The sequence below is a fragment of the Morus notabilis genome, unplaced genomic scaffold, assembly GCF_000414095.1.
Source record: "Morus notabilis unplaced genomic scaffold, ASM41409v2 Scaffold1206, whole genome shotgun sequence".
Taxonomy (NCBI): Eukaryota; Viridiplantae; Streptophyta; class Magnoliopsida; order Rosales; family Moraceae; genus Morus; species Morus notabilis.
Window position 1 is genome coordinate 370,014 of NW_010364076.1, and position 15,963 is coordinate 385,976.

General features: G+C 36.3%; 3 protein-coding genes and 1 pseudogene across 3 annotated transcripts in view; 3 read left to right on the top strand and 1 right to left on the bottom strand.

Moving 5' to 3' along the window:
- LOC21397422 (premnaspirodiene oxygenase) overlaps nt 1-3,479 on the top strand; it is a 5,341-nt gene extending 1,862 nt beyond the window's left edge. The window contains exons 2-3 of the mRNA XM_010105788.2: nt 1,202-2,234; nt 2,716-3,479. Coding sequence (XP_010104090.1) covers nt 1,323-2,234; nt 2,716-3,333 — 1,530 coding nt within the window. The 5' untranslated portion in view covers nt 1,202-1,322 and the 3' untranslated portion in view covers nt 3,334-3,479. The remainder of the gene's footprint in view (nt 1-1,201; nt 2,235-2,715) is intronic.
- A 4,934-nt stretch (nt 3,480-8,413) lies between these two features.
- On the top strand, nt 8,414-9,209 carry LOC112093013. Its single transcript, XM_024170556.1, has 2 exons — nt 8,414-8,417; nt 8,728-9,209. The coding sequence occupies exons 1-2, from the start codon at nt 8,414-8,416 to the stop codon at nt 9,207-9,209; spliced, it is 486 nt and encodes a 161-aa protein (XP_024026324.1).
- An 873-nt stretch (nt 9,210-10,082) lies between these two features.
- Nucleotides 10,083-12,413, top strand: LOC112093014 (annotated as a pseudogene).
- A 2,278-nt stretch (nt 12,414-14,691) lies between these two features.
- LOC112093018 (pentatricopeptide repeat-containing protein At4g26680, mitochondrial) overlaps nt 14,692-15,963 on the bottom strand; it is a 2,156-nt gene continuing 884 nt past the window's right edge. Inside the window, exon 2 of the mRNA XM_024170569.1 lies at nt 14,692-15,963. Within this exon, the coding sequence (XP_024026337.1) occupies nt 14,895-15,963 (1,069 nt within the window). The 3' untranslated portion in view covers nt 14,692-14,894.

Sequence of the window (15,963 nt, forward strand, 5' to 3'; positions counted from 1 at the left end):
TGATAAATATATATTATATTGTAATTATATATATTATATTATAGTATAATATAATATAGTCGTAATTTTTAACTATCTACAGTAATTCAACCTCATAATTTACCAAATACTATTACATTGATTTTGGAATTAGTATAGCTACTATAATTATAGTTTACCAAACACTCAGCTGTTTTTTGTAACATTTTTCAAAATCTACAGCACTACTAAACTAAGCCTTTGCGAAAGAATTCTTCTAAATGACGTTAAAATTTTTATAGTCAGTTGATTTATATTTTTATTTTTATTTTTGCCTGCACCAATTGCATGTTGTTCTTATAAGAGTAGTTTGTCCATTTTCTGTCATGAGTACGTAGATAATTTGTCTTCTGTAAGTTTGGAGTTTGGAATTTATATAATATGTGGAGTGTAACTCAAATTTTTCAAAAAGAATATTGTATGAATTGACTGGGGTACATTAACATGGGTTCACTCAGCTATGAGTGGCTCCACCATTGATCATAATTGAATCTTGAATTGCGAGGCGTCAAAATTTTATAAGATTTCAAAAAAAAAAAAAAAAAAATTAAAATCAGTTCATGGACGTTTCAAAAAAACAGAAAAAAAAGAAACTGCGCAAAATAACACTCACCAAAATAATGGACAAAAGCTTCTGAAGCAGCTAATTGTTTTGTACAACAACATAACTCAACTTTACCGATCATTGCTTTAACAAAAAGTATAGTGCAGTTTCTTTTCTTTTTCAAAAATTTTTTATAGCACTAAATTTTTTTTCAAACAATAACACTAGTTTCGATTATTTTCTTTTATGTTAGTGCAACACCATATTATTCTGATAAAATCATACTAATTACCGATGGTCTATAATCCATTAATCCAAAAGGAAAAAAAAAAACAAAAAAGAAAAAAGAAAAACTCTATCATGCATTCAGTTTCTTTTTTCCCCTCGCTGATAATTATTTTTTAAATTTTTTATCAGTAAAAAAAAAAAAAAAAAAAAACTTAAATATATCAAGCTGTGTGATTTGAGCTACATGCATATAGATTTAGTAAATTGCTGGTTTAAAATAATCGTTGCTTTTTGGACATTACTTACAACGTTTGCATAGCTTTTGGCTTTAAAAATCCTTGTTTCCCCTCCCCCCCACAGCAAGAAGAGGTCTTAAAGCCAAATTGATTTCTTGTAATGTTTCTACGTCAGGGATAGTTCTACATTATTTCTTGGGCCGTCAAACAATTCCAACAAGGAAAGTTGATGAAGAACTAGCTTATGTAGTATTGCTTCGACTAATTTGCGTACAAATACATATCCAAACACAATAATGTACCAACTCTCCATATTTCACCTTGTTCTTATACTTCTCCTCTTCTTATTTCCACTCCTGATATTTTGGAAAAGATTCAAAACACAAAAAAGTTCAGCTTCTAAGCTACCCCCAGGACCATGGAAGCTTCCTTTTATCGGAAACTTGCATCAGTTGATTGGTTCGCCGCTACACCATCGATCTTTCAGAGACTTGTCGAAGAAATATGGACCAGTCATGAAATTAGAACTAGGCGAGGCTTTGACATTTATAGTTTCCTCAGTAGAAGCAGCCAGAGAGGTTTTGCAGACTCATGAGCTTGCTTTTGCTCAAAGACCAAAAACCATTGGGTTTGAAGTAGTGGCATCTGATCATCCGGGTCTTATTGTCTCTCCTTACGGAGAATACTGGAGACATATGCGCAAAGTTTGCGTCATGGAGCTACTTAGTGCTAAGCGAGTTCAGTCTTTCCAATCGTTACGAGAAGAAGAGGCTTCGAGATTTATCGAGTCCATATCCTCGTCTTCTCATCAACAAGTACCTATCAACCTCAGCAAGACGCTGTTTTTGGTTACAAATGGCATGATTGCGAGGGCGGCGTTCCATAAGAAATGCAAAGATGAAGATGAATTTATAGCATCTGTGAAGGAGTTAGTAACACTTAGTACTGGCTTTACTGTGCCAGATTGCTTCCCTTCGATTAAGTTTCTTAGTTACATGACCGGTTTGAAGCCTAGACTTATGAGGATGCAAAAAAAATTGTACCAGATTCTTGACGACATTATTGATGAGCATAAGATGAAGCATGATTCCACAAGCAAGGTTGATGAGGAAGATAAGCAAGATCTGGTTGATGTGCTTCTGGAAGTCCAGAAATTGAATGATCAAAAATTTGAAATCACGACCAACCATATAAAACTTGTGATTCTGGTATGATCTTTTGAACTCTATGCTCATTTTTTCTTTTGCATATTCTGACTTTTTAATACTAACTGATGTGATATGTGAATTGTCATTCTTTTATTAATATGTACGTAAGTGTTTAAAAATTATCACGTCTATTAAGAAAATGTTATATAACCTCATTCCTACTTAAAACCTACTCATCTTAATTGATTCGTGTATGTGGGCCCCAATTTTTTTTTAAAAAGTGCTGAAAGTGGTATTTTAGCCTATTAAAAGTTGACACATCATAGTGTGAGTTGAAACCCCATGGGAACAAATAGAAATGCTTTGTCTATTAATGTTAACAGATTGAAGAGATGACAACAGTAAAAGAGTTGAGATTCTATAGCACTATTTTATATCTGTTACTTACTTTGCCTTGCCTTTGCCTCAATCCTATGCACAAAACTGGGTATAAGAGTGACAATTTGGAAGGTGTAACTTGTGTTAGTTTCGAACTTTCCAGGATATCTTTGCAGCAGGAAGTGAAACTGCAGCAACTACCTTAGAATGGGCAATGTCGGAACTAGTGAAGAATCCAAAAATACTGGAGAAGGCACAAGCCGAGGTAAGAGAAGTCGTAGGAGGAAAGGGGAAAGTCAAAGAGAGTGACATTCAGAAGTTGGATTATATGAAATGCATTGTGAAAGAAACACTCCGATTACACCCTCCAGTTCCCTTTGTAGCAAGAGAATCAAGGAAAAGATGCGTAATTTTAGGTTACGAGATTCCGTCGAAATCGCGAGTGGCAGTCAATGCATGGGCACTAGGAAGAGATCCAGAAGTTTGGGACAATGCTGAATGCTTTCAGCCAGAGAGGTTCATTGGTTCTTCCATTGATTTGAGAGGAACAAACTTTGAGTTTCTCCCATTTGGGGCTGGGAGGAGAATGTGTCCCGGCATAACATTAGCTTTCGCAAATGTTGAACTAATACTTGCTCAAATGTTGTACCACTTTGACTGGGGACTACCACATGGTGCCAAAGGAGAAGAACTTGACATGTCTGACGTATATGGAATAACCTGTAGAAGGAGGGATGATCTTTACTTAGTTTCCACTACTATTATACCTCATCTTAAGTAGAGCTATTGAATTAGAATGTCAATTATGTGAGTGCGAATCCTGTTTGTATTTCAAGCGAGTACTATTTCATCTAAAATGAGATCTTTTTGTTTGTTTTGAGGGAAAATAATAATAATAATAATAATAAGCCTGTGATGGCATATATGTTGAACCTAACACTTGGGTAGTATAACAACTTCTATTTACAAATAACCACCACTACAAGAGGCCAAATTCTCTCTCAGAAATATATCGTAAAAACAACTAGTTATATAAACTAGCTCTCGGCACACAGGGAAAGAAATAAAAGATTAAGGTGACATTTGATTCGTAGGTTCAGAACTATAGTTCATAATTCTGATTTTTAAAATTTAAATTTTTTGTGAGAGAAAAACACTGTAATAGAATCACGAACCATGATCTTAAATCAGACAAAACTCTCAAAACAAACGTCACCTAAAGAACTCTTCCACTATAAGACAGAGAAGGAAGACCACTCTTTATAAGCACTGCACTCATGTCATAAAGTATTTTTCTCACTTCTTGGTGCTTCATCATTGGGTGAATGCCTTACATATAGGCAGTAGTAGACTTGCCTCCAAAATTTACGAAGCATGTGGCTTTCTTCACATTTTTCTTTGCATGTTGGGTTGACTTTGAAACTTTTGGAGCTCATTCGATGTTCAATTCTTTGGTGAACAAGACTGTAACTTGATCATCTATTTTGACGTGGTGCATTTCTATTGCTTCTTGTAACATGACCTTTTATTCAAGAAAGTAGTAATACACTCCCAGATACTTTCTTTTTATGAAACAATAGATATAACTAAAGTTTAAAATCGTAATAAAGTGACATTGCGTAAGCAATTGAATGGTGTAAGTTTTTTACCAATTATATCACCTATGTGTTTCCCTGAGCTTGTTATTTTGTACTCTACTTCTGTGGCTAAGAGTAAAACTATTGGTTTTCTTTTGTTACACCACAAAACTATTCCCAGAACCAAGTCTAAATGTCAGAAAAATATAATAATAGAAAACGAAACAAAAAGATTAATGGAAATATGAGACAATAAAATTAGACAATTGAAAACACAAATTACATCAACAAAATATGTAAAAGCACAATATCAATATTCAGAAGAACGTCGTCAAATGAAACCGAAGTATCTTTAAAACAGATTCGCTCCTCGTCGTGAGTGATTAATAATAGTGATACACTCCCATCAAGAGATCGATGGATGAATTCTGATTTGGATGCATCTTTTCAGGTCTTTGACACCTTCAATATAGCGGTTACATCTCCTGTGTGCTACGTTATGTTTATGACATTCACCGTCCTTGCGAGCATGATCATGTTTAAGGTGATTTTCACAAATATGCTTTCATTAGTGTTGGGCATGCATTTTCTGCTGTCGGTTAGTTTTCTTGTTTAAAGCTTTTTATAAAATGATTCGACATATCTATATCATAATAGAGAAGATATCAGGGGTGCGTAAGTGTTCAAGGGTTAGGTTTGAAGAAAAAAAATTCATGATATTGGTTTAAAGAAAAAATCATAAGATTTTTATCCATTATTTTTATATTTGTCGATTATTATATGTACACATATTACATTTTACTTGAGTTGTGTTTAGTTGTTTGTTGTGTTTTTGTTAACGATAAAGGGTTGCAAGTGCAGAGGATGACATATCTATCCAAGATCTTGGAGAGCCAAGGGATATCTAAGTGGATTACAAATCCCTCCCAAATTGAACTGTTGCTATATCCCACTTATTATAAAAAGATTGACTTGAATCTGAGACATTATTATCAATAGGACATGTATTCATAGTCGGTTTGATTGATTTGTATAGAAAAACAATCAGCTGAATTAAAATAAATCAAATATAATTTGTTTTTGATTGATTTGGTCCGTTTGACATTTTTAAAATAAATCAAACTAAATCAAATCATATATGGCCGAACGGGTTGATTTGGACTTATAGTCGAACCATTATTAGCATGTACAAATTAACTATTAAACTGTCAACATCTTTTAACTACTTAAAAATTTTATTTTAGATTATTACCAGTGGTGCCCTAAACTTTAGTGTCATTTTCAATTTACCCTCTAAATTTTAAAAACTCTCATTTTGTCCCTTGAATTTTAGATAAGTCTCAGTTAAGCCCTTATGTATGAATTTTTATTAAAATCAAATTGAAAAAAAAAGGGTTAACTGTGATCATGTATTTTTATCCGTTTACTTTTAAGTGATATTAAAATAAAAAGAGCATGTGACTATATTACTTTTTTTTTATTTGTATTTAACAAAAATTCTAACAAATGAGTTAAGTAGAGTTTTTAAAACTCGGAGGAGCAAACTAAGAGACTTTAAAGTTTAGATGGTAGGTGATAATAATCATTTTATTTTAAATTATAAAAATATAAAAATATAAATGATATTAAGATTAAAAAGAAGACATACGACGTTATAAAAATATGTGCTATATACTATCAGTTGGAGCTCCCTTTCACCTAACTGCTCATCAATGTCAATGTTAAAAAGAAGGGGAGAGAAAGGTATGTTTATTTATTAGTTTCTCTTTCTAAATTCCTAATGACGATCCAATTCTCTTTCATCCGTCTTGTTTCCACCTCATCTTGTTCTTGCTATTTCTACTTCTGATGTTTTTCAAGAGTTCTAAAATCAAAAGTCCAATTTTTAAGTCACTCATAGCTTCTTCTACTATGGCTACAGAGTTCATAGCCTGTTATGAGGCATCTAATCATGAGATGTAGTTGCGAAACTTTGTCACGAGACTGCATGTGGTTAATGGTATTGAAAGGCCGTTAAAGATATTCTGTGACAACAAATCGGCAGTGTTGTATTCCAATAACAACAGAAGCTCTACGAAATCAAAGCATATTGATATCAAGTTTCTAGTTGTTAAAGAAAGAGTTCAGAAGGGTTAGATTTTGATAGAACACATAGGGACAAACTCCATGCTTGCGGATCCGCTAACCAAGAACTTAACGCCCAAGGCCTTTCACGAGCACACTGCTCATATGAGTGTTATTTTGTTTGAGGATACTATGGTTTAGTGGGAGTTGATTTTTGGATGTTCTATGACATAAACATTTATTTGTTTATTTTCTGCCGAATAAAGAAGATGGATTTATAGTTTTATAGTTTTCCCTCTGAATGTGTTAATTTTCTGTTTGTAATTTTGCATTATGTTTTGAAAATTACGGATTGATCTCATAAAGAATAAAGCAGGACTAGTTAGAAATAGGCATGTTAGAGATCACATTACATGTAATTTCCATGCCACTCATCCATACTCGATTTGTGTCATTGAATATGTTGGTATGGTGACCATGGAAGGTTTAGTTGCATTTTGAAAGTGACAAAAGTCACCATGATCCCATGCTAATATAAGAGATGGACCAGATTGTACCGTAAGTGGAAACTAAGGATAAATAGCATACAGTTGCATGCCTAATGAATTATGTATGATATAATTGTGTTAGGAATCATATGTAGCCTAAGTGGGAGATTGTTAGGAAATTATATTTCCTAATAATAATTATGGGCCACATATTTATAATAATTATATTAATGCTTTTTAATTAATTGAGCTAATTAATTGGTCTAATTGTGGAGAGCCCAATAGTCTCCTAACTGGGTATGGACTAAATGGGTGGATACCCAATATTGACCCAATTAGGTTAAATGGGAGCCTAATGGGGCAGTATATAAAGAAACTTAGGTTATGGTCCCCAATACGTCAAATCATTCGGCCGTTTTCCTTTTTCCCTATCCAGAGAGAAAACACCCCATTCAAGAATCTAGTGATTTGTCTAAGGAAGACAATAACTCGACATGCTCGTTGTCTTAAAGATTTCTACTGGAGATTAAGGCTGCGCCAATGGAGACAAGTATTTGTTCTAACCTATTTTCTTAGTAATTTGGTGTAATGATTCTTGATAAGGATTTAAAGATCCAATAAGTGGTATCAGAGTGGTCATCACACTAAATTATTGAGAGACTTCTCATCTCCAATATCTCTGGTAGAACATCATGTTGATTGATTCATATGATTTTACTTTTATCTATAGAATTTATGATATGCTTTATTTTGATGAGAAAAGCATGTATATTGATAATCATATGAATTTTTGGTGATTGATTTTGATCAGAATTTGTTGAATAATTTTCGGATTAATAGTTATTCACAAAATTTGATTTTATGGAAAAATAAGGAATTAAGAAAATTTGGTAAAATAGGATTTCTAGAATTTTTTTTTTTAGATTAAAGGTTGTGGCCAGTGGCAGCCTTGGCCACCGGTGCTGAGGAAACTTGGGCGCGACCATTGGGCCACACTGACGGGCTAGCCGTAGCCTGCTGAGGAAACTTGGGCGAGATGACGAACAGCGGTGGCCTTGGCCGCTGCATAAGGAAAAGAAAAAAAAACTTCTTCATGGCCGGCGGTCACATCTACCGTCGCCGGCACTATGGACGACTGGTCGTAGTCCTCTGGCCGCACCGGTGACAGGACAGCCATGGTGTACAACCATAGCTGCATGAAGTGGCGGCCTGACAGCCGCCAGATCTGGGGATGGGTCGTGATCGCGACCCTAAGGTTCCCAAAGTTCTGTGCTTCGGCCTAGAACTACAAAAAAAAAAGGGACATGGGCCCATTTTGGGCCGTGACAGAAAAGGGAGGCACATGCCCGATTGAGCTTGTGCATTTGAAGTAAGGGCCGTAGGTTATTACTTGTTGCCATAAAGAAGGATAATTGCCAATGTTTTGGCAATATTGGGTTTATTTAAACCCAATTTTAGAGATTTTTGGCAATTTTTAACCCATTAAGAAATTAAGTGCAAATTAATTAAAGATTTAATTGAATAAAATGAAATTCCGGTTCCTTATTTTGTTTCATTTAATCATTATTGCACTTAATTGTCATGTATTTGAAAATAAATTGATTGAAATAATATTGTTGTCAAAGTAACCTCTGTTGTGGATGTTAATTTATTTTAGAATATAAAGATGTGTATGCCTGTTATTTATGTGAATATTGATCGGCCCAAAGGAAGGTTATTATTTGGCTAAATAATGGGTATACATGTGGTAATAAATATGTGCCAATTATAAGGTTTTTCATGTGAACAATAGTCGGCCCAAAGGAAGGATATTGTTTGACAGGATTTATTGTCAATATTTGATTACTGCACGGAGAGTACCACTTACAGGCTGATATTTCTGGTCTAAAGACTAAATATCAGTGTTGTGCTAGGTATCTTGAAATGGGCCCACCATCCTTCGGATTGTTTATTTATGTCATATGTGCATTTTTATTCTTTAATTATGCTTATGTATGACATGAATGTTGATTGTGAGTATGTTGTTTTATTTTGTTCTCTATTCAGTTTCTGCTATTGCTGCTAATGTTTCTGCACAAATAAGTATGATCCCAATGCTGAATGAGACGAATTTCAAGATCTGGAAAGAGAACGTGGAAATCGTTCTCGGCTGTATGGACTTAGACGATGCGCTAAGGATCGAGCGACCCACTTCCATTACAGAAAATCCGAACACGGATAAAATTGAGAAGTGGGTTCGCTCTAACCGCATGAGTCTAATGATCATGAAACGCCCCATTCCGGAAGCGTTTTGGGGCTCTATTACTGAGAGCACTAATGCCAAGAAGTTCCTCACAGAAATTGAGCAATATTTTACCAAGAATGAAAATGTGGAAACAAGTAATGTTTTGGCAAAACTCATTTTCATGCAGTATAAAGGAAAAGGGAACATAAGGGAGTACATTATGGAGATGTCTAATCTCGCTGGGAAACTCAAGGCACTAAAGTTAAAGCTATCTGAGTATCAAAGTGCGATTCCAGATGATTAAATCGTCTTTTTCCAAGAATCGCTTTGGGGAGAAGCATCAAAGATTACAGTTTATATCCTTAATAGGGTTCCAAGCAAAGCAGTAACCAAAACCCCTTATGAACTATGGACAGGAAAAAAGACCTAGCATTAGACACTTACATGTTTGGGGTTGTCCAGCTGAAGCAAGGGCTTACAAGCCAAATGAAAAGAAACTTGACTCAAGAACGGTTAGTTGCTATTTTGTTGGATACACTGAACGCTCTCGGGGCTTTAAGTTTTACGATCCCACCACTAGGTCCTTCTTTGAAACGGGAAACGGGAGATTCCTTAAGGATATTGAGTTTGGGGGGGGGGGGGGGGGGGAGATAAAATAAGGAATGTTGTCTTGAGGAAGAGGATTTTGTTTCTCTTCCCAACATTGCTATTGGCAATGACCAGGCTGTTATTCCTGCCATTTTCCAAGATGCAACTCCAGTATAAAATAACAATGATTAGACTCTTGTTCCTAACATTGTTCCAGAACAAGACAACAATGAGGTTTCCCCTACAACACCTATAGAGCAAACTCAACAACCTTAAGAAGTGTCATTAAGAGATCTACTAGAGAAACGAGAAGTGCGATTCCAGATAATTATATCGTCTTTCTCCAAGAATCGCTTTGGGGAAAAGCATCAAAGACTGCAGTTTATATCCTTAGCAGGGTTCCAAGCAAAACAGTAACCAAAACCCCTTATGAACTATGGACAGGAAAAAGACCTAGCATTAGGCACTTACATGTTTGGGGTTGTCGAGCTGAAACAAGGGCTTACAAGCCAAATGAAAGGTAAAAGAAGGAGAGAGAGAGGGGAGAGAAAGGTATGTTTATTTATTAGTTTCTCTTTCTAAATTCCTAATGACAATCCAATTCTCTTCCATCCATCTTGTTTCCACTCTTCTCTTGTTCTTGCTATTTCTACTTCTGATGTTTTTCAAGAGTTCTACAACCAAAAGTCCAATTTCTAAGTCACCCCCACAACCTTGGAAGCTTTCGGTTATCGGAAACTGGCATCAGTTAGCTGGTCCAGCCGGTCCACTGCCGCATTATGCCTTGAGAAACTTGGCAAAAAAAATATGGACCCATTATGAAGCTAGAGTTGGGTGAGGTTTTGGCTATAGTGATTTCATCACCAGAAGTAGCAAGAGAGGTGTTGCACACAAATGAGCTTGTTTTTGCCCAAAGGCCAAGCACTCTTATAGTTAAGATGATTTCACACGATCATCTGGGTGTTGTCTTCTCGCCTTACGGCGAATATTGGCGACAAATGCGGAAAGTTTGCGCCTCATAGCTTTTGAATGCAAAGCGTGTCCAATCATTTCGATCGATAAGAGAAGAAGAAGCTTGGAACCTTGTTGAATCCATCTACTCTTCTAATGGAGTTCCCATCAACCTTTGAGAGATGTTTGTTTCCTTCACAAATGTTGTGATTTCAAGGGCTGCTTTTGGAAAGAATTGTAGAGCTCAAGAGGAATTTGCATCGTTAGTTAAGGAACTACTAGCACTTGGTTCAGGATTTCATGTGGTTGATTTGTTCCCTTCTGTTGAGTTTCTTAGGGTTTGTTCATTTGCATTTTTTGAGTTAGGATGACTTGAGTTCAGATCTTGATTTGAGTTAAGATGTTTTTGAGTATGATTTGAGTTGAGACTCTAATTTAAGTTTGTGTTTAAGAATAGAAAATACTGTTAATTAACTTGAGTTTAAGTTTAAGAACTTGAGTTTAAGCAGGAACTTAAACTCAGATTTTAATCCAAAACTCAAGTTAAAACTCAAATTAAAACTAAAGTTCAAACTCAAATTTTGTAACTTGAATTTAAACTTTTTTTGAATTTGAATGTAAATTTCATCATTGGAATGGGGCTTAAAGTGAAGAGAGCACACCAGAAACTTGCCAAGATTCTTGATGAAATTATTAGTGACCATGACTACAAGATTAAGCCCACGGAGAGCAAGGATGATCAATCATTTCATGAGAGAGATTTAGTTGATGTGACGAGAGTTCGTTCATTTCACTGATTCGAGTTTTCAGTTTTAAATTTATACAGTAAAAATTTATCTAAAAATGTCACATCTAACTTTTCTGCTACAGTAAAAAACTATCAGAAAATGTTACATTTCACATTAAATTGAAAACTCGAATCCACAAAGTGAACGAGACACTCCGAGAATCGAACGAGTTAAAATTCAGACTCACGACTGATCACGTTAGATTTGTGATTTCGGTATGTTATTTTTTTAGACAACTGCGCTTCTTTTATTATAAGATTTCTTATTCGTCTTGGGAAATGTTCTGCAACGCTATTCTTACTCAAAAACCTACTCTTTTTAAATCGATATTTATATGTAGTCACCATTTTTCTATAACAAAAAGTTGAAAAAAAAAAAACAAAAAGGCGTTTTGGCTTACAACATGTCGACACATCTGAATGGGCTTAAAACTCCCTCGGGACAAATAGAAGTGCTTGTTTACTTTTTTTCATTTTATCAAAAAGAAAAGAAAAACAGAGATTGTTTTGCATAAAATTCAAGGTGAAATAAATATTTTGCAGATATGTTACTTAATGCACTTCAAACATTGTGCAGGACATGTTTGCAGCAGGCAGTGAAACTGCAGCAATTACCTTAGAATGGGCTATGACAGAGCTGCTGAGAAACCAGAGAGTGATGAACAAGGCACAAGCCGAGGTGCGACAGGTGTTCGGAGGTAAGCAGAGAGTGGAAGAGACAGGCATTCACAAATTGGATTACATGAAATTGACAGTCAAAGAAACACTTTAGCTACACCCTCCACGTCCCTTGGTCCCCAGAGAATCAAGGGAAAGATGTGAAATTTTCGGATACAAAGTCCCCGAAAAGGCAAAAGTAATAGTCAACGTTTGGGCACTAGGGAGAGATCCAGAAATCTGGAGCAATCCTGATTGCTTTCATCCAGAGAGATTCATTGATTCTTCCATTGATTTCAAAGGGAGTTTCTTCCATTTGGTGCTGGAAGGAGAATGTGTCCTGGTATATCGTTTGCTTCCGCGAATATTGAACTAGCACTTGCTCATATGTTGCACCATTTTTGCTGGAAGCTTCCCAATGGTGCCAAACCAGAAGAACTTGACATGACCGGATCTTTCGGCGCAACCAGTAGGATGAAAAACAATCTTTACACAATTGCCACCCCGTTTGTCCCCTGTATTTAATGATTAGAACATCAAATTGGATAGTATGTGTTAATTTGTGAGCAGAAATAAGTAGCATAGGTTAACAAAACCTTTGCAAAAGCTTTAAAACCTTAGTTAGTGGTTTTCCCGTGGCCACCAATGCAATAAATAAAGTATATTATATTTATGTGTTTGAGAAAACTACATTGTAATTAACAGTATGTGCATCAAAGAACAACATGGGAATGAGAAAGTGGAGTGAACCTTAAATAGTTTCCAATCAATCACCCAAAAAAAGCAAGGGAAAAACTTAAGAGTTGCAAGTTTGTAACAGATTTTCTTGTTCTTTCTTTGTTTGGGTTTTCCACTTCAATCCACTCACCCACAATCTACTGGGATGTACTTAATGAAAATGCCAATACATTTATTTTTCTTGATGTTCAGTTGGAAGCCCAGAAAAGTATGCTAGACATGGCAGCTTAATAAAATTGCCATTAAAGTTCAGTAGGAGAAGAAGTAGCATGGAACCTCATTTGAAATCTATTCTTCCCATGGCCTTCCCCTCAACATGAGTAAGTGTCTGTTTCCTTGACAAATTCTGCGACTTCGAAGGCAGCATTTGGTAAGAAGTGCAGAGGAGAGAGGACAAGACATATCCTTGTCATTACTCGAGGAATTAGTGACAATTAATTCAGGCTTTACGGTGGCTGATTTGTTCCCTTCTGTTCAGTTCCTTAGTACTCTGACTGGAATGAAGCCTGCAATGCAGAAAATATAAAAAGGCGGACCCCAGTGCCAAAGAGGCTCCCGTACTATAACAGGCTCGGGAGAAAGCTCAATTCCATATGTACGCGGCCTTACCCCCCGAAGGAGAGGCCGTTTCCGGGATTCGAACCTTGAATCTCAGGTGCAAACGCAAGCGCTCCCACCACAGTGCCAAGGCCCGCCTTCTGCAATGCAGAAAATATACCAAAAAAAAAAAAAAAAGACAAGATTCTTGATGACATTATTAGTGATCATCACTTGAAGAATAAATCAACAAACAATACGGACAAGGACAATGAAACCGGTGAGGAAGATATAGTTGATGTTTCAAATTTGAAATCACATCCCATCACATAAAGCTGTGATTTTGGTACAATCTTCAGACTTCTGTACTTCTGTATTCTTATCTACATTTTTAATTTTTTTTTTTTTTAACAGACTAGATTCTTTCATGAAATTATGATGAGATCACTATACTAGGTGTAACTCAATGTTGATTCAAATGCTTTCTAGGATATATTTGCGGCATGCACTGGAACCGCCACAGCTACCTTAGAATGGGCCATGGCAGAACTACTAAGAAACCCAAGAGTAATGGAGAAGGCACAAGCTGAGATAGGACAACTGATGGGAGAAAAGAGGAAAGTCAAAGAAGCCGACACTCAGAAATTGGATTACCTGAAATTCGATGTCAAAGAAACACTTCGATTATTCCCCCACCCTCAGCTCCCTTGATCACAAGAGAATCAAGAGAGCTGCAAAATTCTTGGATATGAGATACCAGATAAAGCAAAATTCATTATCAATGTCTGGGCATAGGAAGAGACCCAGGAGTTTGGAGTAATGCAAATTGTTTTCAGCCAGAGAGGTTCATTGGTTCTTCCATTGATTTCAAAGGTAAAAACTTCGAATTTGTTCCATTTGGGACTGGGAGAAGAAATTGCCCAGGCATTTCATTTGCTTGCGCAAATATTGAACTAGCACTTGCACAATTATTGTACCACTTTGACTGGAAACTTCCTGATGGTGCTACACCAGAAGAACTTGACATGACTGAGATATTCGGCACATCCAGCAGGAGGAACAAAAATCTGTGCTTAATTGCCACCCCCTATGTAACCTTAAAGTAGATGAGAGTGAGACATGTCAAAATTAGCTACAATGCAACACATGACAACTGAATCACATCAAGTTCGAAACTGTTGCGCATCTTCTTTTTCAATTGTATTTAGCAATGAAACTGAGTTGAATTTCCTATCGTGCAGTAAAAATATCAGCTAGACGATTTTTGCAAAATATCAAACACAGACCTCAGCAGGATTGATGCCTTTCGGAACCAGCATCTGAATTATCATAAACAATTTTAGCTGAGATATTGCGCATCGAATTTATTAAGTAAAACGATCATGTCTGTTGTAAACACATCTATCTTTTCTACCAAAAAAAAGACGCCTCATCTATCAACAACAGTGGAATGACGCCATAGGAAAATGGGAATTCATTGAACTGCTTTTTAAATCAAACGAAACTATTTTTACAGACGACCCTACTAATTGAATATGAAGCTTGACAAGGTTTTGCAGAAATCCCAACTAAAAGATAAGATAACGAAGTTTAACTTTATATGCAAATATCTTATCTGATATTAGCAAATACAAATAAAAAAGTTATACCCTATGACGAAATGTACGTGCCACATTCTCTGTAAAACTAGGCCTCGCTTGATACGTGAAAAAGAAATGGAGTTTTTGAATGTTATAAGTCAGCTCCAAATGCTTTGCTCTCATTCGTTAGTCCAGAGCAGATAATCTTATTTCTGTCAAAACCTTCAGGTACAAGGCGCCTTGCTTCCATCTCAGAGCATAACAACATTACCAATTTCTCTTTCCCGACCCGGCATAGTCCTGCACAAAGCTTATAGAAGACATCCAAATCAGGAACCACGAATCTGTCAAACATTTCTCTCAGGACTTCAGCTCCTCCATCGAAATCCTCATTCTTGCAGAAAATACTTATCAACATCTGAAAAACATGTCCATTAGGAGTGCAGCCGCTCCTTACCATGCTTTTATACAGTTGAAAGGCACTGTCGGAGTTTTTCCTCAGACATTGCCCACTAATAAGGGCAGAAAAGGTAGATGAATTTGGAATTAACTTCTTCTTATCAAGCTCTTTAACCAGATGTGCAGCTTTCTTGGTCTTGCCCTCCTTGCATAGACCCAAAATTAAGGAATTATAAGTCAGGATATCAGCCTTCACTCGGTTCCTTAACATCTCCTCATAAAGCCTACCGCCCATCTCCGAATTACCCTCTTGGCTGTACCCATTTATCAAAGTATTGTAGGTTACAGTATTCGGATCCAACTTTATCGCCTTCATTTCGCTGAAAAGTTTATTTGCTTCGTGCAATTTCCCATCTTTGCAGAACCCGTCAATAAGGGTGTTAAAAGTAATCACATTTGGCTGCACCCCATTCTTCCCCATCAGAATTTTAAGGTTCATAGCCATGCTCAAAATACCCTTATCGCAGTACCCCGATATCAACGTATTATAAGACACAACAGTCGGGCTGACACCCATGTTCTCCATCTCACCAAAAACCTCAGCAGCCTTATCTACTTTCCCCAATTTACAATACCCACAAATCACCATATTAAGAGTAAAAACATTCGGCGAAATCCGATACCGACGCATTTCTCTATAGAACGCAAAAGCAACATCAACTCTATGGAGATGAAGCAAAGAGCTAATGTAGGCATTGCAGGACTCAACCGTCGGCAGAAACCCGTAATCTTTCATCCTGCAGAAAGTGTCCGTGGCATTC